The 21,649-nt window shown below is 44.6% G+C and overlaps 1 protein-coding gene across 1 annotated transcript; it reads right to left on the bottom strand.

Annotated features, from left to right (window-relative positions):
• Window positions 1–3,502: 3,502 nt before the first annotated feature.
• LOC119621584 (aldo-keto reductase family 1 member B10-like) lies at window positions 3,503–16,783 on the bottom strand. The gene is made up of 10 exons (XM_073009352.1): window positions 16,293–16,783; window positions 13,507–13,674; window positions 12,307–12,423; window positions 11,266–11,343; window positions 7,823–7,945; window positions 7,431–7,537; window positions 6,916–6,997; window positions 6,302–6,385; window positions 5,573–5,655; window positions 3,503–3,863 (listed from the first exon to the last, which is right to left on the bottom strand). Exons 1-10 carry the CDS (start codon window positions 16,356–16,358, stop codon window positions 3,821–3,823), a joined length of 951 nt encoding a protein of 316 aa, XP_072865453.1. The 5' UTR covers window positions 16,359–16,783; the 3' UTR covers window positions 3,503–3,820.
• Between the last annotated feature and the right edge of the window lie 4,866 nt (window positions 16,784–21,649).

Raw genomic sequence — 21,649 nt, 5'->3', positions numbered from 1 at the left:
GTACAATTTTTCATGTCATTTAATGGTCAATTTTTATGTACCAACTTTGTTTATGGCATCTTAGATTTCTCTTACTGACATGAATAAGCGCTATTGATTATAAGAAAATTGCCAGATGGTTTGTCCAAGTCTGTTTATTTCCTATTTTTTGTTTCTTTGTTTGTTTGTTTGTTTTTGTTTTGAGATGGAGTTTCACTCTGTCACCCAGGCAGGAGTACAGTGGCGCAATCTCGGCTCACTGCAACCTTCGCCTCCTAGGTTCAAGCATTTCACGTGCCTCAGCCTCCTGAGTGGGATTACAGGGGTGTGCCACCATTGCTAGATCAGTTTTGTAGTTTTATTAGAGACCAGGTTTTGCCATGATGGCCAGGTTGGTCTCAAACTCCAGACCTCAAAGGATCCACCCTCCTTAACGTCCCAAAGTGCTGGGATTACAGGCGTGATCCACCGCCGCTGGCATATTTTTGCATAATTGTCTCTTCAGAGTTTACATTGCTTTAGTCATGCAGTTTCAGTAAAGCAAAAAACAAAACAAAACAAAAACTTACTTCCAACAATCTTCACTCTTCAGGGTTCTTTCAAATTTTACTGAAAACTATTTTCTGTAGAAGCCTCTTTCATCTGTACATTCTTAACTATAATGTACCGTTAAATCTCACAATACAATAAATAGGTTCCACATTTTTAAAAATAATATTTCACATAGCAACAGTCTCACTAAGTTGCCCAGGCTAGTCTCAAATTCCTGGCCTCAAGCGATCCTCCTGCCTCAGCCTCCCAAAGTGCTGGGATTACAGGTGTGAACCACCAGTCCCAGCTGGGTCCAAATTTTTAATCACTTAAATGCAGCGTTGTTGCAAGGTTGTTGAAATGACTGGAGCAGCCCTGGACAGTCAGGCTTTAAGGGGTCTGACTGGGAGATCCAAATCCCTTTAGGTCCCAGTTATACTTTGGCATCATCTGGTCAGCATTTGCCAGATCTCACTTCAATACAACAGCGGAAGTCTAGCCCTCTGCACTACCTGGGCCCGGCAGGACAGTCACAGTGATTCCACAATCTCCATGGTAGTTGCTACACATCTTTCTAGCCCTCTCTTAGACAATGAGTGGAGACAATACTTGAAACATAAGAGCCTCACTCCTTGCCTCCCTACTTCCCACGACAAGCTCCCTTCCTTTTCCACACTGAACTTACTTACCATCTTCCTCTCTGTGGTTACTCCCTTTCCTTTCTCTTCATAAGGCAAGTTCCCTACATTATCATAAGAGTTATTTAACATACATCTGTAGTGTATACCTTAGATTCTCTCCCCATAATGGTGGCTTTGGTTTAGTTGTTGAGGATGGTGGCTTTATTTCTGACCAACTGGGACCAAATAGTGAACAAATTTTAGGATGGATGCCTTGTATTTATTACAGTTGTGACATTCAGGATTATGAGACCTGCAAGGTTCGCATTACTCGAGATATAAATACTGAAAATATAATCAGATAACTGGCTGGTGAGGTGGCACATGCCTGTGATCCCATTACTTTGGAAGGCAGAGGTGGGAGGATCACTTGAGCCAGGAGTTCAAGACTAGCCTGGGCAACATAGCAACATCACAAGATGATGTCTCTACAAAAAGTCATTAGCAGGAGGGCGTGGCCTGTGCCTGTACTCCGAGCTACTCATGGTGCTGAGGCAGGAGAATCATTTGAGCCCAGGAATTGAAGATTGCAGTGAGCTATAATCATGCCACGGCACTCCACTCTAGCCTGGGCAACAGAGCAAGACTTGTTCTCTACAAAGACAAATAACAGAATCACTAAGAAGTTGCTTGTTAAAACACAGCATTCCTCCACATTAGCTTTTCGAATTTACCTCTGTTTGGTTAAATTCAAGTGAAACAAACAAACAAACAAAAGCCCTGTAAAAGAAACTCAATCATTTTCTCCCATAACCTAAGCTTTTTATCAAGCAAGTCATAATCACAGTCACATGAAGAAGAAAATTTTCACCAAATGCTCACTAAGGAGATATCACTGGGCTCTGGGTTGAAACTGCTTCCTGTGTATCAATTGTATACATTTTATATACATTTTAAAAGCACCCCGTCTATGACATTGTGTATGGATGTGAACATATATACTAAAATTACAAAAATGTCCATGAGAAATATACCAGGGAAAGGTCTAGCCAGGAGTAAAGAAACTGTGCTAAGATTTTTAAATATTGGAAGTTTGATTCAAATAATTGGTTATAATAGGTGATCAGTTACACGTGATGGAATAGCTGGGCTATGGAAAGGAGATGAGGCAACTCAGTTTAGCAGCAGCAGGAAGAAGGACAAAGAAATGGTGCTGCTCCCACAACCCAGAAGCTTTGTCTGGTAGGAGATAGAAGCAAGGTGGAGGCTGCCTGGAAAATGCTGGGCCCACGGAGGAATGTGCCTTCTACTGGAGATGCCACTCAAGGTCAAGAGACAGGGAGAGAGGGAGAAATGCCTGGCTCTTCCCTTCTCCAGCCCTTCAAGCTCCTAACAGTACCTCTCACTGAGCAAACCCAGGGGAAGTTATAACATAGCAAGGAAGCCTGGGAATGTAGGTGTACCCCTCAACCCCAATCAGAGGGTGAGGGGACTCACCAATTTAGGATAGGCATTTGCCTCTGGAGAAGGAGTCATGGGAATCGGGATTGGGACGGGAACAAAGTGGTCCTCGACTATATTGGTAACCCCTAATTTCTTTAATTTTTTTTAAAGGTTTGGAGACAATATGGTAAAATGTTAGCCTTTATTTTTCATTTTTTGTTTTGAGACAGAGTGTCTCTCTGTCACCCAGGCTGGACTGCAGTGGTGCAAGTCTGGCTCACTGCAACCTCCACCTCCCGGGTTCAAATGACCCTCCCACCTCAGTCTCTCTAGTAGCTGGGACTAAGGTGCACACCACTACACCCGGCTAACACTTGTTAACATTATAATGTGGGCAATCAGAGGCTCATTACTTTATTTTCTGTACATTTCTATATAGTTGGAATATTTCATAAGCAGCAATTTTTATAGGACAAACAGAAATTTTCTTGGTTAATGGCAATAGTAAGCATCTTTACTGTTTTTCCACCCTATTTCCCAAGGAAATGTTACATCTCCCTCAGTGAACAGTAGCATCATTGTGGAGTTTGCAGGCTGTGCCATTGACTCTTTGGCATGATGGTGTATTGAAAACAAGGTGGGAGAGCAAGACAGGGAATGAGTGGAGACAGGCAAGGAGGAAAGGTGGCAGGAAAAGACTCAGGAGGAAGAGGATGACCATCGATCGCTGTGAGCTCTCCCAGAGCCTGCCTGCCTTTGAAACTTGGTTCAGTCACTTACTACCGGGGTGGCCTTGACATGTTCCTCCTCTCTGTCTCCTAAGATGTTAAGAATACTTACCTCAGAGGGGTTATTTTGAGGATTCAGTGACTTCACCCACAGGAAAACACTTCACATTGTGTGGGCGCATAGTCCACTCTCAATCCATCTTGGTTACCATCATTATTTTTTTATTATTGATCTTTACATCCTCAGTGTTGGCAGAGTTCTTGTGCTTAACAAACATTTGTTCAGATAAGTGGAAAAAATTGTCATTTGCTTATTCAAGCCACGTTTTTCTGTGAATTTCTGATCCTAGTTGAATATACAGAAATACATGTCTAAAACAGCACCTTGATTCTGGTCTACAACAGGATGAAGTTCACTGTGATCTCAGATAAGCTTGGCTAAAATAGGACTTGATGGAGATAGTCACACTTCAGTGAAGAAAGAGAATCCCCTGTGTAATGTCACCAGGAGATTCAACCTCAATATTCTGCATCAAAGGGATAGTCCTCCAATCGAGAGCATCTGCAGAAACAAACAAACAGAGAAACTGTATTCCATGAAAGCAACAGCTCTGGTTGAGAAGGTATTCTTCTCTGGTGGACTCTATGGTATCTGTGCTCTCTCAGCCACCTCCCTGCAAGAACACAAGAAGGGTGCTCACACCTTGACCTTCCCTCAATTCGATATGAGGGCTTTGATAGGAAGGAGGACAGATAGTGACCAGGGCATGGGAAACAACTCGGAATGACAACTCATGGTAAGCCTGGTGTCAGGTGAGGCAACTAGCAAGTCTTGTCCCAGTCCACTGTCACAACATCATGAGGTAGGAAACACCAGCACAATTGACAGCTTGGGGATTGTTATGAGTATTAAATGAAGTAATAGCACTGGCAAAGGGCTCAGGACCCTGGCATATTCTAAGCTAAGGTTCAATGGATGTTAGCTGAGATGAGTATTATCATCCTACTTTATAGGTAAAGAAGCCAACTAGGTAAAACTAGGAAATTTACCCAATGTCACACAGCTAAGAAACCAGGATTAGAGTTGGATCTGAGGCCTGGTGGACTTCTCCTGAGCCCACCAACAATTGCCTCCACCGGAAATGATGATCATTGGAAGGTCAGCGGTTTAGTTTGGGGGAAAGTCCCATTTCATGTTCACCCTGCCTTTTTACACTAAGCAGCTGCTACTTTGTTAAGCACTGATAAAAATAAGCCATTATAAGATGAGGAAAGGCTGCTGTGATACTAAGGGTGGGCAGGATAGATATGAAATATCATGACATGAAAGCTACGCTTGAGATACTGAAACCATTTTTAAAAGCTGAAAAATCATTTTGGCTATAGAAACATTGGAAGAAATTCAAATTGTCATTGAATTGCAGACCTCGCAGTAATAAATGCAAGTCAACTCTCTTTGATATATTTAATTAGATACATTAATCAGAAAGTATTGATTGTAAAGAGATGATTTAGGATTCCTACCTAGCCAGAGTGAAAACTTTCTTTCAATCACTTATCTGACATTTAAAGTAGAGTTACCACCACCACCTTTGAGAGGAATTTGGAGATTATTTAATCCAGCCTCCCGGGCCTTCTTGCTTGAATGCTCTAAACACAAACCTACCTCAGGGCCTTTGCACCTGCTGTTATCACTGCCAACAATGCTCTTCCCCAAATATCCATATGGCATATCCCTCACAGCAAAGCCTCCTTTGACCCACCCCGTATAAAGGATCCGTCCCACTACCACCCGCCACTTCCTATAAACTTTGCCCTACTTTATTTTTCTGTCTAGCATTTGTTACTGTCTGTCACATATATTTTGAGTTGATTTATTTCTGTTCTGTCTTCTTCCCTCCCTCCCTAAGTACGTGGAGGCAGCAGCTTTGCATAGTATGATAACCCAAGCATCTAGAAGATGCCTGGCACATAGAGGACCACTAGATATTTATTGAATGCATGAATAAATGAATGCTCGCCTCCTGCCTATTGACAACACACCTTGTGTTACAATTCTAGCTCTACATCCAGAAGTTCAGACAATGAGCAGCAATTAGAGATGTGTCCATCACAGTGATTCCCAGGCACCCCAATTTTAACTTTCAAACTGCCCCAAAATTGTATTTGAAGACACAAGTAGTCCCAGCAGCCTTCTAATTCTTCCAACTAACCCTCTACCACTTTAGAAAAACTCCTGGCAATGCTCCTAGTTAATTCCATGTCACTTACTGCAACATGTTGCAGGCCCTCCAGTTTCTGTTGAAGCTGAGGATGGTTGCCATCTCCTCATCACTCAATTTAAAGTCAAAGACCTGGAAAGATAGGATTTCCAGTACATCATCAGTAAGGCCATTACTGCTGTGACTGAAGACTGTCAGCCATTCTAGCAGGGAGTTCTAGCAGCACAAACAGGTCAGTGGTGTTTTTCCATTATGTCCACGGGATACAAATTTTTCTCTAAATTAGGTCCTACACAAAGACCTCAGTATTTGTAGTGCTCAGTGTTCCCGGGGAGGGAGACCAGGTTCACAGGCACTAAGCCCCAGGTGTGCACAGGCCCTGTGCTCCATGATGCGCCCTTCTAGAAGACAGTTCTCCAAGGACAGTTCACACCTCCTCTGCTGCCAGAAGGTGAGCAGGGAGGCCAGGACTGTCTGCTCATGTGGTGGCCCAGGGCTTAGCTGCTCAGGGGCAACTGAGGGTCTTCTCAGTGGTGTGTAGCACAGCTGTGCTCAGACCTGACAGGGCTTCACCAGGCACTGTCCCCAGCATGTCCTAAGCCCGTGGGTCATTCATCTCAGGTATACTGAGCCTAGATCCCTGGGCTGGAAAATGATAGGGTGGTGGGAATGGAGAGGACCAAAGACAGTGCAGGGATGAGGTGAGAAGCCTAGTGACAGGGTCTGTCTCTGCCCCACTCTCTTGAGGAATACCAGGGCCGACCAGCCAGGATCTTACCTGAATGTTCTCAACTATACGTGCCGGTGTCACAGACTTGGGGATCACAATCACATTCCTCTGGATATGGAAACGGATCAGAACCTGTGCGGAAAGGGGACATCATGTTTCCACTCGGCTACAAGGACCCCTCCTTTTATGGAAAGGAAGAATAAAACATCTCTGCAGCTCACTGTGGCTTCAGGTACAATCGCTGATACTGACTGAGCCCTTCGCAGCTATTAGACTTGTGCCAGCCCCTCGCTTCATTCTCTCCCTTCACCTTAGGGACAACTCTGTGATCTTCATTTTTTACGAAAAAAGAAAGCGGTTTGGGTCATAAGGCTGATCAGAGGTAGAGGTGGCATCTGTACCCATATCCCTAGACTCCAAAGCCTTGCTTTGCGACTTGGCTGTCGGGCTTAACAGGAAGTTGTGAGGCATAAGCTATCTTTGTTTCAGTGACAGCTCTTGTGTTTCCTGAAGGTTCCAACAGACTGCAAAGGAAACACTATAGATGGCTTCAACTCCTGTGTTCTTCCCCTTTAAGGAGTTAGTTGAGGACAACACTAGAAATGAAACACGAGACTGGAAGAAATAGTTGCTGGATAACAAGAAAAATAAAAATATGGTACCTGGGCTGCAGTTTTTTTGTGCTTTGCAGCAATCTCCTTAATCTTGGACTCCTCCAGCAGGGAAGGGTCCTCTGGCTTGGCCCTAGAGGCAGAAAGATGCTGATGTGAACAATCACCATGGCTACCATGTAGAGATGGACACCACTCCAATGAGGGTCTCAAGACTGATCATCAGAGCCTCTCCATCTGGGAGACAGGCAGGAGGACCTGGAAGCTTGGGTCCTTCCCCTGGGCTGTGAAGTCTTAGCATTTTGCAAAGCCTGGTTCATCCTTGGGTGGTGGAACAGGAAATATTCCCAGAGGGTCAAACACGTCGCCCATATTTTTGTTGTTGCTGTTGTTGTTGCTTTTTAATTCCCATTTGTTCCCACAGTCATCCCATTTGGTTGTAGCAAACGCATTACCTTACACACGTTTTTCTTTCCAGTGACTTATGGTCTCATACCAATATTTACAAACATAAAATAATGTTTTTAAGATTATCAAGGGAAGGATCCACTGCTTGGAAGCCTCACCAAGGTCTATCCGGAGAGCCTAGGGGGCTGTAGGCCGTAACGGTGATGCCCTTGGAGTGGCAGTACTGGATCAGTTTCTCCTGCGTGAGGTACGGGTGACACTCAACCTGCAACAGCAAACAATCCGCATCACGGGGAAAGCTCGCTGGCTTTTTGAGTTGTTCATAGGGAGTTCTACACATACAGACAAAAAGACCACCAAGCAAAGGCCAAACACCTACCCACTGAGATTCCTGCTAACACACCCATGAGATCAGCCTCACACCTCCCAAAAGTGTCCTGATCAATGACCCCTGAGATGAGACTCAGGGCATAGCACTGAATGTTCCTCCCAATGTTTAAGAAATAATAGGGCAAGACCTTTATTTACCCTTATACTAAACAGAATTTACCTGGTTAGTCACTGGTTTATATTTCAGTCCAGGTTTTTTCAAGAGCCTCTCGATCTGGAAGTGGTTGAAATTGGAGATGCCAAGGGCTTTCACCAGCCCCTCATCCACCAGCTCCTCCATGACCTGTCATAGAAAGGGAAACCTTTTGGGTATCCCCAGAGGGACTACAGGGACCCTGGCTTGCCTTAGTCCTCCCTGGGGTAGAAATTGCTAAAGGATCCACCACAACAGGGTTAGCCGAGGCACTCACAGGGAGTTTCAGTCCAGGGCCTGGATGCCCATCAGTGATTGGTTCCAGCCCTACTGCCCCTCCCCACCCCAAGAAAAACTAGGAGTAACAGGTAAAGATTTTATATTCTTGCCACTCTCACCTTACACATAAAGAAACACATTCAAAATTATACTGCTCTATACAGGGGAAATATGAGGTTTTATAATGCAAAAAATAAAAAATGAACATTTGCAAGCTTGTGAGATGATTTTATTTTTAATGAATCCAAATGACAGCAGGTAGTTACTGTTATGTGTGCATTGTACACCCAAACCCGGCAAGCTGTGTTAGGAAGAGACTGCCAGTATGTGGAGAAGCCTCACTTGTGGGTCCTGAGTCACTTTCTCCCACATCAACTGTGCTTGGGTTTGCAGGAAGGTCATGCGTATAGATTATGCCCTGGCAGGGGCACCTGGGCAAGGAGTTGTGTGGGGCTGAAACCTGACCCACTGTCTGCATATCCAGCCATGCTTCCTGGTACAGAAACTACAGGGACCCCCAAGGTAGGGAATCTTTGTATAACTTTTAGCCTATATTGGGCATTTTCCAAACTTGCCCAAAGATATCATATATGTTAGCAGCAGCCTCCAATGCAACATGTATTTATTAGCCATCTATTACATGTTCCAGAAGTTGTCAGGATGTAAAAGTATACAATATGCTTCCTTCTTCTGGGATTCTTATAGTCCAATTAAAGTGCTAGGGTTCCCTTCTATGGAGCGATCAACCATGACTGTGGCATAGACAGAGTCAGAAAGGAAAGAGAAGGAAGAGATTCACACAGCCTGCAGCTGTCAGGGCAGACCTTCAGGTAGAGTTTAAAGTACGCTTCAAAAAAAAAAAAAAAAAAAAAAGAGAGAGAGAGAGAGAGAAAAGAGGGAAAAATCATGGGCCTGGGTTTCAGCAACCTAGGGTAAGTTTTTAACTCTTATAGGCCTTAGTATTCTCTTCTTAAAAAAGTCTTATAATACATACTAATAATATATATCTTTCTGATACACATTATCAGAGGCTGAGACAGGAGGATTTATTGAGTCCAGGTGTTCGAGACCATCCTGGGCAACATAGCAAGACTCTGTCTCTACCAGAAAAATTTTTTTTAACTAGCTGGATGTGGTGGCATGTGCGTCTGATCCCAGGTACTTGAGAAGATTGCTTGAGCGCAGGAGTCCGAGGCTGCACTAAGCTATGATCTTGCCATTGTACTGCAGCCTGGGCAACAGAACAAGACTCTCTCTGAATTAAAAAAAAAAAAAAAACTAATATCGGTGGCTGGATTTCACCCCCCAGAGTTTCTTACAGATTTTTTCTGAGTTGTCGCCTAGACATTGGGATTTTTCAACTCCTCAGGTGATTCTAATGAACAGCCACGTTGAGAACCACTAGTGTGGATGAAGTTATTCAAATTGGGCAGTAGAGTTTAGATGCTATAAAAACATAAGGTTCCCAAAACTTCTGACGGGGCAATTAGATAATATAAATGCTATCGTACACCATAGGTGAGGTTAGTTTGCCTGTCTTCGAACTTGACTTCTTTATACTTTTCCTCCCCTCTGCTTCAGGGTGGTCAATGAGGTTTCTACTGAACTGGCTGTGGGTCTACAGAAACATCCAGCGCTTTCATATTCAAGCCTGCTCGTTTCAAATCAGAGCCTGTGAGCTTGATCACTGATACCTTTTCATACCTTTCAAATGTTGTATTTAGCAGTTATCCTTGTATTCATTCACAAAATATAGCATTGTGAGACGCAGGCTACACTGACACACGAGCCATATTAATATCATCATAGGAGCTAAGGCAAACTGATAAAATGTATTGCAAATGGCCAGGTGCGGTGGCTCACGTCTGTAATCTGAGCGCTTTGGGAAGCCGAGATGGGTGGATCCCCTGAGATCAGGAGTTCGAGACCAGTCTGGCTAACATGATGAAACCCTGTCTCTACTAAAAATACAAAAGTTAGCTGAGTATGGTGGTACGCACGTGTAGTCCCAGCTACTCAGGAGGCTAAGGCAGGAGAATGACTTTAACTCGATAGAGGGATGTTGCAGTGAGCCAAGATGATGCCACTGCACCGCAGCCTGGGCGACAAAGTGAGACTCTGTCTTAAAAAAAGAACGCTGTGCTTGTGGATTAACGTTTTTGAACAAACAATACACAGAAAAAGCTACGTTTAATTGAATCATGTCAATTCTAAGCATTTCAGAAAGGTGAGGCTCAATATATTTTCCCTTGTAAAACACAATACAAACTCGCAACTACATGCATCCCTACACAGACAGCTGCCAAGATAACATCATTAACTCTTGGGGTAATTTGCCAGTGTTCATTTATAACTTATTCCTCCACTTCATTCTCTACTAGCATTTGCAAGGGAATATAAGAGTATAATAAAAAATCATCAGAGAAAACACTGATCCCTTAATTCACTTTGAATGTGAATGATGTGAAACAGGTCATGATTTGATCTGGGAAGCAGGGCACTCAGGCTCCCTGATTTCTGGATGTGTGTTCACTGCCTGCCAAGCACCACGCTGATGGCTTTGGTGGTTGGACTTGTGATTCAGATGAGTCTGGGTCCAATCCCAGCTCTGCCACACACATTGTGACATGACTTGTACAAGTCACCAATCAAACTAGGCTTCAAATGTCATTATTTATAAATGGGGATGTTAATCCTGCCTTATAGGTTTAGATGATTACATGGTCGCTATGACGAATGTTCCTGGCATGTAAACCATCTGAATCTTTATCACACCCTCAAAAATACATAGCAGTAGTATGTGTTATAAGACTTCTTTTTAAGAAGAGAAAACTGAGCCCTACAAGAGTTACAAACCTGACCCTAGGTTACTCAGCTGTTATGAGCAAACCCAGACCCAAACCTCCTGCTCCAAATGGCTCGCCCTGGTTTGAGAACAGCATGTGTATTCCCCAAAGTGGGGTACATTGGATTTTCAGTCTTATTTGAAGACTCAGTATTAGCCTTGAAATATAAATAGTACCAGATGCACCCAAAAGCCAAAGGTGATGAGGAAGATATTAGAAGAGCTAGAGAATCACAATGATGAAATTAGAAAGCATCAGGCACATGGCCTCTTTCATATGAACGGGAAGTCTCATGGATAACTGAAGATTTCTCTCCCAGCACACATACAGGAAGCTGGAACCTACCTCCCAGGCTTCCAAGAACGTTGCTTTTCCAGCGATGACATTATCTTTATCATCTTTGGGGAAAATGTCATCCCCAGACTGTAAATACAGAATGAAAAGTTTACTGGAATCTGCATCAGGACACTTGGTTCTGTTAAACAAGGTTTCAGGGTCCTGACTCTTGCTAAGTACCACATGGGCATATCAGTTTTTCAGACTCTGCAGTACATGCTACAAGTATGTGAGTTTAAATAAAATCTCTATATCTACTGTAGCATATTAATCCTTATATTTTAGAAACCACTGGATTAACGTTCAGATCTGCTGTTAGTACATTCCAGAAGCCACCGTTATCACCATGGACATTCACCTCATACACCTAGATCCTGTGTACACCCAAGGGCAAACTTTCATTTCAGTATCACTGGATAAGGATTAGATTTCCAGGGTGTGGTTTTCTGGGGAAGATATTGGCCAGCTTCTATCCTTGCAGCCTCTAGAACAGACGTGGAATAAGGGATGGCAGGCCATCATCACTCCCGCTGGTCAGGAGGGGAGAGAGCTGGTAATTTGTCTCTCCTACCCCTCAGGAGCAGCTAGAGCAGAGCCCCAGGCAATGGGAGCTGCGATGACTACTGGCTTCCTTCCAGCATCACTGCTCTTGGGCTTTTCTCCAAGATGCCACTCCCGGGGAGTGCTTTGCTTAATAAGATAATTAGGCCCTGTAATATAGTTATGCAAGTGCAACCCAAGGGATTTTCTGGGGGGACAACTCTGGGGTGCAAAATCAAAACAAAGGTGATAGGGCAGTTGCAACTTGTCTGGGCTGCCAGAAATCATGGCTTCTCTCAGACATAAATGCAAGAAAACACAGGCATGTGGCCACCTCAGCAGCACACACGGCCTCAGCCTCCCTTCCACGCCAGCATCTTTCTGCTCCAAGGTCTCTTCCTGACCACCTGACACTCCCAATTATGAAGTGCAAGGTCTCCTGCTCCAGTCCACACACTATTTTTGGCAGCTGCTCAGAAACTAGAGGCTGAGAAAGGGAGTCGCTCAAACCTTGAATCCCTGTGGCCAGTGAATAAGATAGAGGTCCAGATAGCTCAGCTTCAGGTCCTTGAGGGTCTTCTCAAAGGCTTTCCTCACAAGGGGTCTCTCAAAGAAAGTGGGCCACAACTGCAAGAGGGTAGCAATGAGCTGTTAATATTTGGAGAAGGAAGGGCCACGTTATACCCATTGTCCCTGCCTTTTGATTTGCACCCTGATCTAACCTGGCACAGACCATTTATAACAAAGCTGATTAAGATCCACGACACAGTGTGGAAAATCACCAGGGCTCAGCACGTCAATGACATGTCTTAAGTGTTAAAACCAATTTACTTTTTCAATTCTCCTAGTACTCTATATGTCTCTCAGACCATTTAAGTAAATGTGGCCACAGATTTGAAATCTCAGTCTCAGTCTCTTCCTCAGCTGTGGGCTCTCTGAGAGCAGGATTTGTGTATAGCTTTTAAATGTCTAGCATTCCTAGGCCTTCGGGAAAAGATGGTCCTTTATCTGACGTATCTGACAGGTCCCTTATCAAGCCTGTCAGGCCCCAAATGATAACTTTATAAGGGCTTTATCCACACTTGGCTGCTACACAGTGGGGTCTATTTGTCCCACCAAATGTATGCAATATCCAAGTACCTAGAACTAGTGTTTTCTCAGCAAGTTGTGTATAATGTAAATCCAGTGATTCTCAACCCCCTCACACCCAACACCGTCTTCTTTTTTATAACATTGTGTACCTCACCTTTCAATAGACTTAATGAAGAAAATCATATGTGACAATAGAAAAATGCTCCCACTATTTCCAAAATGCCCTCTGGCTGACAGCCTCAGGGACATAGTCGCATGTCCACAGTGCTGACAGGGAGACCACACATCAAGCCCTGCCTGCACCCTTGGCCTCTGACTGCCTCTGGGCAGATGGTGGATCCCTCTGATGGGGAACAGGGAGGCCCAGGGCAGTGCAGGGCTCCATGGAGACAAGCCCACTGTAGGAAAACCAACCCGCAGGCAGGTGGCACAGCAACGACATGTTCAAACATCAATAGTGGCTTGGAGTATGGATAGAATTGTATCTACGGATCTTATCAAGGCAGGGATGAAAAGGGCTACATGTAGAAAAGGCTGACAGAGTTCTCGCTGCCGACCTGACCAGATACTTCTGCCTGCCTTGAAGTGAAGGCCCTCCACCCAATGCGCCATGTGCACCTTGCTGACGATGAACAGGTCCTCCCGCTTCACAGCCTGCTCTTGGATCTTCTCTTGGATGGCTTCCCCCACCTCATGTTCATTCCGATAGACATAGGCACAGTCAATGTGGCGATACCCTGCATCAATGGCCACCTTCACCGCTTCTTTCACTCTGCCAAGAGGAGACTGAAAGGCAAAAGAAAAGCCCATCACACATGTATTTTTTTTTTTTTTTTAAAGCAATGGGGCCTTGTCGTGTTGCCCAGGCGGCCCTCACACTCCCAGGTTCAAACAATCCTTCCACCTCCCCAGTAGCTGGAATTACACCACACTCAGCAACTAACATATTGTCTTGTCCCCAGACCACCTTCAACAGGCTGCCCCATATGGCCCAGTTTCTCCAAACCAAGGCCTCACTGGAGTCTCCTTTGCCAGGCAATATCCGGGAGGATACACACTTCAGAAACGTTTTCAAACGGAGGAAAGTGAATTAATTTTATGATTGTCTCCTTATGTCCTGTCCTAGTTAAAGTCAGTTCCCTTTCATCCAAGTTAGTCCTGAAATGTCTTCAGGTGTGTCAGGGAGTGCAGATGGCTCCACTGCAACTTCCTAAAGACGCAGATGAAAGCTTGACTCTAAATACCCAGAGGAATTTTCAGACACTATCCCCAAATGGTGATAAGGATCTGGATAATGGTCATTACAGCATCAATCCGGATTCCAACACTTACTGGGTGTGTGGGTCTAAGTAGTTGATTCCATCTCTCTGAACCTTGTCTGCAAAATGGAAAAAAAATAAAATAACACCAGCCTCATGAGGCCTTTGTGATGATGACATGCTGCAATGAATGTTAAGTTAAGCACATCACCTGACACACAGTAAGGCTCAGTAGAGGCCATTCATTATACAAGGATCCTTTCAGAAAAAAAGGAGAAATAGAAAACCTTATAGGAATAGAGTTTGTTTTCCATTCCTATAAGAAGAAAGAGGGAGGGAGGGAGAACAAGAGAGAGGGAGAGAAAGAAGGGAAGGAAAGAAAAGAAAGGAAATAGAATTATCACATATTTGTTCTAACCTAACCAAGCCAATGATGGGGGCAAAAAGCACTTAAAACTTGGTCTCTCACAAAATAGTCTTTTAAACCTCTTCTACCATGAGATAACAAACATTGAAAAGAACATAGAGCATAGATGCACAGCTGTCCTACCACCTGGACAAGAAACCGGCTGCTGCCAGGCATCTAGAAGCACCCCAGTGCCCCCAACCGCTATGCTACACCATCCTTCACCTCCACCGCTAAGTTCATAATCCTTTAGTCTATCATCTCCACGTGTTGAAGAGGCTCCCTTCATAATTCTTACGTTCAATTCCAAAATTCTGAAACTGTCTGGTGAACTTACCCAGGGTGAGCAGATTCCCTGGAGTTCTGGAAGTGATTATCTGTTCCATTTATATAGGATTGAAGCTCTGATTTTGGGCAAATCTTGCTATTTTAGCAACAGACGCTGTGCATGAATCAAGCTGGAAGTGATCTGTTCATCCAGATACACCTAGAATGTATCCTGAGAATGACCCAGTGTGGCAATAGAGTGTCCTACCCTCCAGCTCGGCACAAGAGAGGGGAAAGATCAGTGTGCACAGAAGGAAAGAGCCAGAGGCAGAAGACTCAGCACAGGCATTAGCCATGAGGGATAGGAGAGAAGAGGAATTCCAAAGGCTGCTTCTGGTCGCTAGTTAGGGTAGTGCCATCATGGATGGAAATGGCAAAGAAGGCAGAGTGAGGTGGTGATGGAACAACTTCAAACTTAGCCTAAGAGAGGCTCGGGAACCTGCCTCACTGAGTCCTGGATGTGCCTTACGCCTTATTGCCAGCTGACATTAACACAGCCAGGTGGAGCTCAGGACTCCCAGCCCAGGCTCTCGGCAGCCCCAGCACGTTGCAGATTTCAGTGTGTACAGGAACCACCTGGGGATCTTGTTAAAGTACAGATGCCCATTAGGTAGCCTGGGGTGGAGCCTGAGACTCTGCGTTTTTTCTCTCTCTTTTTCTCTTTCTTTCTTGGATCTCACTCTGTTGCCGAAACTGGAGTGCAGTGGCACCATCACTGCTCACTGCAGCCTTGACCTCTCAGGCTCAACACTCAATCTCCACCTCAGCCTCCCAAGTGACTGGGACTACAGGTGCGTCCTGCCATGCCCAGCTAATTTATTAATTTTTTATAGAAATGGGGTCTTACCATGCTGCCCAGACTGGTCTCCAACTCCTGGGCTTAAGCAATCCTCCTGTCTGGGTCTCCCAAAGTGCTGGGATTACAGGCATGAGCCACCACACCCGGCCAGTTCTGCATTTCTAACAAGCTCCCAGGTCATATGGATTTTGCTAGCCCAAGTCCCACACCCTGATCTGCAAAGGGATGCCAAGGACTTGGGGCTCTGCATCCTCTCCGCAACCACCCAGCCCACAACAAACCCACAGCCAAGATTCTCGGGAAATGTTGAGCCCAATTGTGTCCTAGAGCCAGAGAGAGAAACTGCCCTGGAAAACAATTTTGGATCCAACAGCTGCTTGAAATTTGATACTTGCTAGAGAAGCTCTCAGCACTGCTGGGAAAGCCAGCCTTGGAGCTTTGCAGCCTGAATCAGCTCTGAGAAAAGAAAGCAACCGGAGTCCCAGCTCCAAGACTGAATCTCACCTCTCCAAACCCCTGCCCGAACTCCAGGCTTTCCTGGCTGAATGCAGAAAGAGAAAACACCCAAATGCCCCTCCAGAGAAGAAGGCTGTGCAAAGATTTGCATATTTACCTTCCAAGTGCCCAGGCCCACAATGGGCATCTTGGCTTTGGTACTGAGCTCCACAAAGGTGGCCATGGTTGGTGCAGAAATGATTCTGAGTGAGCAGGTAGAAGTCTCACGTCCTGCTTTTTGTTGTTGTTTTTGAGACAGTCTTGCTGTGTCGCCAAGGGTAGAGTTCAGTGGTGCAATCTCGGCTCACTGCAATCTGTCTCCTCGGTTCAAGCAATTCTCCTGCGTCAGCCTCCCCAGTACCTGGGATTACAGGCGCCCACTGCGACTTCCAGGTAATTTTTTTACTGTTAGTAGACAGGCTGGTCTTAAACCCCTGACCTCAGGTGATCCGCCCACCTCGGCCTTCCAAAGTGCTGGGATTACAGGCATGAGCTACAGGCCCGGCTACGTGCTGCTTATGAAGGCTGGTGCTATCTACAGTGGGAGGAGTTGGAGCCTGGCCACAGTAGCTTTCCAGCCGTAACCAAACAGAAAATCCATTCCAGGCTATTGTGAGAATGAGGACTGTGTGAATGAATTATTAATCACGTCAACTTTGTGCAAAGTTCTCTGTTCGGTAACAGTATCATTGGAGTTTCTGCTTGTTCACCATGACTCAACAAATTCAACACACCCCAAAGTTGGAAAGTAGGCAGGGAGAGAGAAAGGAAGGAAAGAAGAGTTGGGGGAGGGAGGGAAAGAAACCTGGCCAACACAGTGAAACCCTCTCTACTAAAACTACAAAAATTAGCCAGGCAGGGTGGCACATGTCTGTTATCCCAGCTACTTGGGACGCTGAAACAGGAGAATTGCTTGAACCTGGGAAGTGGAGGTTGCAGTGAGCCGATGGTGCCACTGCACTCCAGCCTGGGCGAGAGAGTGAGACCCTGTCTCAGAAAAAGAGAGAGAAGAGAGAGAGACAGAGAAAAGAAAGAGACAAAGCAAAGCAAAGAAGGAAGAAAAAACAGCGGCTTTCTTTCCCTGTGAGGGTTTCCTCTGTGAACTGGAGTCTAGGGAGGAGAGGTAAGAAGCAGTGTTTCCATTTTAAAAGTTGCAATTCCAGGTTCAATGCAGAGATGGTCAAATCCTGGGCTGATTAGAGTCAGGTGTAACTAGTTGGTAGTCAGCAATCTAGGGAACATGATACAGGCCTGGGCAATGCTGTAACACACCATGACAGGCCAGGGCCACGTCACAGCATCAGCCTCAGCCTGCAGGTAGTGGGTTTTTCTATCTTTTATGCATTCTTGTTTATGAGTTGGGTTTGGTTGAAAATTGAAATAGGCTTGAACCTCTAGGCTGTGGCTTATGACAGCTCATAGAGGGCCATTGGCATGATATATTGCACCTATGAGTGAAAGATCTTACACTTCATTGATGTTTGTTAAATTATCTACTTCGACATTCATAATACATGCATGGGCTGGGCATGGTGGCTCATGCCTGTAATCCCAGCACCTTGGGAGGCCGAGGAAGGTGGATCACTTGAGCTCCAGGGTTTGAAACCAGCCTGGCCAACAAGGTGAAACCCTGTCTCTGCTAAAATCCAAAAGTTAGCCAGGCATGCTGGCACATAGCTGTGGTCCCATCTGCTTGGGCGGCCTGAGAATCACTTGAATTTGGGAGGGAGAGACTGCAGTGAGCCAAGATCGTGCCACTGCACTCCAACCTGGGCGACAGAGAGAGACTCTGTCCCAGAAATAGATACAGAAATACATGCATGCCTCATCATCTGGTGGCCACAAAGTCTCCAGGATCTGCACATGGGGCTCCTTATTTTCCCAGAGTATACTGGATGACATGCAGGGCTAGTATTGTTGAAATAGTAAATCCTTAGTAACCGTCAAGCTAAATAACAGAGACAGGTCTCTAAAAAATATTTCTCTGGGAGTAGAGCACTGCAATGGGAATATGCATGCGGCAGTAAACTATGTATATATTTGGGGAAATAAAGGAAGACAAAATGTTTCAAGGAAAAAATGAGGATTAGCTAATTGCTTTGAAATAATTAGCCTTGGCTACAAAGATCAGTCATGAACGTGTTAGTCTGAGGGTGGACAGGCAGTTGTTCAGAGGTCCTTGCAGAGTATGTTTTGTGTTCAGTTGCAATGGCCTTTGTTCAAGGTTGCGGTTTTTGCCGTCTTTTGTGGTAATTTTGGTTTTCAGTTGTACAACCATTACAACCCTCCTTTCATGGCCTTCTGAGCTGTATTTGTTGTTTGTTTTTTAACATTAGTGACTCCATTTTGATTCTGACCATTTTTACATGATGCACAGAAAAAAATGTGTATTATTCATAATAATATTCTTTCGAGAACCACTTAACTATGAATCGGTGAGGAGGGAGATCTTTTTTAGATAATTGAGATTAAGAAGATATATCGATTAGCTGTTTTCGTGTAACAAACCAACTGGTTATAACAGCAACCATTTATTTGCTGTTGATTTTGTGGGCTTGCAGTTTGGGCAGGAAGCAGCTGATAAGCCAGTCTCAGAACCACGTGGTGTCAGCTGGGTTTTCTCACCTCTGTGGGCTTCAGTGGGGTGGACCGGGATGTCAAGGAAGGCAGGGACCCCTCTTCACATGTTTTTCGTTTTCCATGAGGCTAACTTGGACTTGTTCATAGGTAGCAGCATTGTCGGAGGCCTACTCTCGGAATGTGAACACTGTCACTTCTGTCACCTTCTATTGATCAAAGCGAGTCTCAAGGCCAGAAAAGGGCCAAGGAGTAAGGGAATAGATTCCACCTCTTGAGGGGATTGGTTACAGGGAATTTTGGCTAATTGTTTTTTTAAAGGTAGAGTCTCTCTCTGTCACCCAGGCTGGAGTGCCGTTGCACAATCTCGGCTCACTACAACCTCTGCCTCCCGGGTTCAAGTGATTCTCCTGCCTCAGCCTCCCGAGTAGCTAGGACTACAGGTGCACACCACCACACTCAGCTGATTATTATATTTTTATTAGAGACGGGGTTTCACCATGTTGGCCAGGATGGTCTCAATCTGCTGAGCTTGCGATCTGCCTGCCTTGGCCTCTCAAAGTGCGGGGATTACAGGTGTGAGCCACCGCGCCCGGCCAAATTTTGGCTATTCTAAATCAACCCCAGAAGGTTTCATAAGAACTTTGATTAGCTCCTTTTTAGCTTCATGAATTTACCAATTTTTCTAAATCAACCCCAGAAGGTTTCATAAGAACTTTGATTAGCTCCTTTCTAGCTTCATGAATTTACTAATCTGTTCCTGGTTTTGCACTCTCATTTTTTAAATCTGATGAATACATGTCCATAAGACGCTTTACTTTGTGAAAAATAAATACATAAAAAATTGAGAGAAAATTATTTTGTAGAAGAAAAACGAATGAGGAGTAGTGTCATATTTCATTCTCACATCCATTTCTCTAAGAAATGGATCTGTCCTGCAACATCTGCTCCTAACCCGTACTGTTCGAATATAGAGGGCTGTTGGTCGTGGTCTGGGGATTATTTATAATCAGCCACAAGGGGTTACAATGTAATGGCTTACAATTTGGTGGGGTGGGACCACGGACTAATTGGAGTTTTTTGTTTCAGTCCTCATAACTTATTTGAAGCAGGGGGCTTGGCTGTCCACACTTTGTACTTAGTAGTCCACCAAACATCTGCCCAGTCACCACAGGGACTTTTCAATCTACATACTTATACTTGCTTGATGTTTTGTGATATGGACATAGACACTTATGAACATGGGACAGCTTCGTTTGAGCCTGCTCATCTCCACATGGATGACTGAAGAGGCATCGAACAGAACGATTAAAAAATGACTAGCCTGAGTTACTTTGATGACAAGATGACTTTCTGTTGAAAAAAAAAAAAGAGAGAATATACAAGTGATTATTAAGCTTCTTTTTAGAGTTAATTGGTGGGGGTCAGCCCTGGAGTGACGGTTCATGACTCTGGAGGTGGTGGTGCCTTCTTGACTGGGGTGTGATGAGTCCTTCCTCTTTCTGCTGTCCGGACTGCAGTCTCAGTAGTTAGGAGCACTAGGTAGGGTCCTTCCCAGGCTGGTTCGAGCTTCCTTTCTTTCTACCCTTGGATGAGAACGTGGTCTCTAGGCTGATGCTGATGTTCTGGAAACTCCAGGGGCGACGCCTGTGCTAGGAGACCTTCAGTCTTAAGGGAAGAGAAGGTAGAGGATAGAACAAGTATATAATTTTTGAGGAACTGATCCTTCGTTTCAAACGTAGGGATGTCAGCAGTGGAGTGTAAGTAGGGAATTCCATAGAGCATTTCATAAGGTGATAGGCCAATATCTCTCCGAGGGGCAGTCCGGATTCTTAACAAAGCAATAGAAAGACATTTAGTCCCTGGCAATCGAGTTTCTAAAGCTAACTTAAGTGGTTTTCTAGAGTCTGATTCATCCACTCTAGTCTTCCTGAGGAAGATGGATGCCAAGGGGTATGGTATTCCCAATGTGTATCTAGTGCATGGACTCACTTCTTAATGACATGCACAGTGAAATGGGTTCCATTATCTGAATCAATATTTTCTATTAGTCCAAATCTAGGTGCGATGTTATCACTTAATACTTTAACTACATTGCTGGCAGTTGCACGTGAGAAGGGGATTGCCTCTACCCAGTGGGTACAGTGGTCTATTATTACTAATAAGTATAACCAATTGGAGGCATTTCAGTGTAATCAATCAGAACACTTTGAAATGGTCTCAACCCTGGATTTCTTCCTCCAAAGGGAAATTTACTTAGAACCTGCTTATTAGATTTTTTACATATTAAGCCACTATCTATAACTTGTTTGTTCAGGGTGTAAATTCCTATACACCCATAAACCCAGAGAACTGCATCGCACATTGCTTGGGGTCCCCAGTGGGTCCCTTGACATAATTGAGACAGACTTCCCTCATGAGAGGTTTTGACAACATTTCCCTTTAATCTGGTAACATCCATTTCCTTTCCGCATTTTCTTTAGCTCCTATTCTTATCAACTTCTTTTTTTTAATTGAAGAGAAAACGGGGATTGCAGTAGGAGAAGGAAGGCATGGAGTTAAATGGAAGAAATGGCAACTTGTTTTGCTATTTGATCTGCAGGATTATTTCCTCGACTTGTGAAAGGCAAGTCCTTTTGGTGCCCTGGGACATATACAATAGCTGTCACTTCTGGCAGTTGGAGATTGTTGAGGACACGAGCATCAGTTCTATTTGAACTAAATCTTGGCCTCTACTATTGATAAGACCCCTCTCCATCCAAATTTTTCCAAATGTGTGTGCCACCCCAAAGGCATACTTAGAGTCAGTACAGAGAGTGTTTTCTTGGTTTTGTAAATGTCCTAAAGCTTGGCTGAGTGCAAACAGTTTACACCCTTGGGAAGACCAATTACCAGGCC

This window comes from Chlorocebus sabaeus, chromosome 21, assembly GCF_047675955.1.
Source record: "Chlorocebus sabaeus isolate Y175 chromosome 21, mChlSab1.0.hap1, whole genome shotgun sequence".
Classification (NCBI taxonomy): Eukaryota; Metazoa; Chordata; class Mammalia; order Primates; family Cercopithecidae; genus Chlorocebus; species Chlorocebus sabaeus.
Note: the sequence above shows the minus strand (reverse complement) of the source record. Positions and strands in the feature narration are given on the sequence as shown.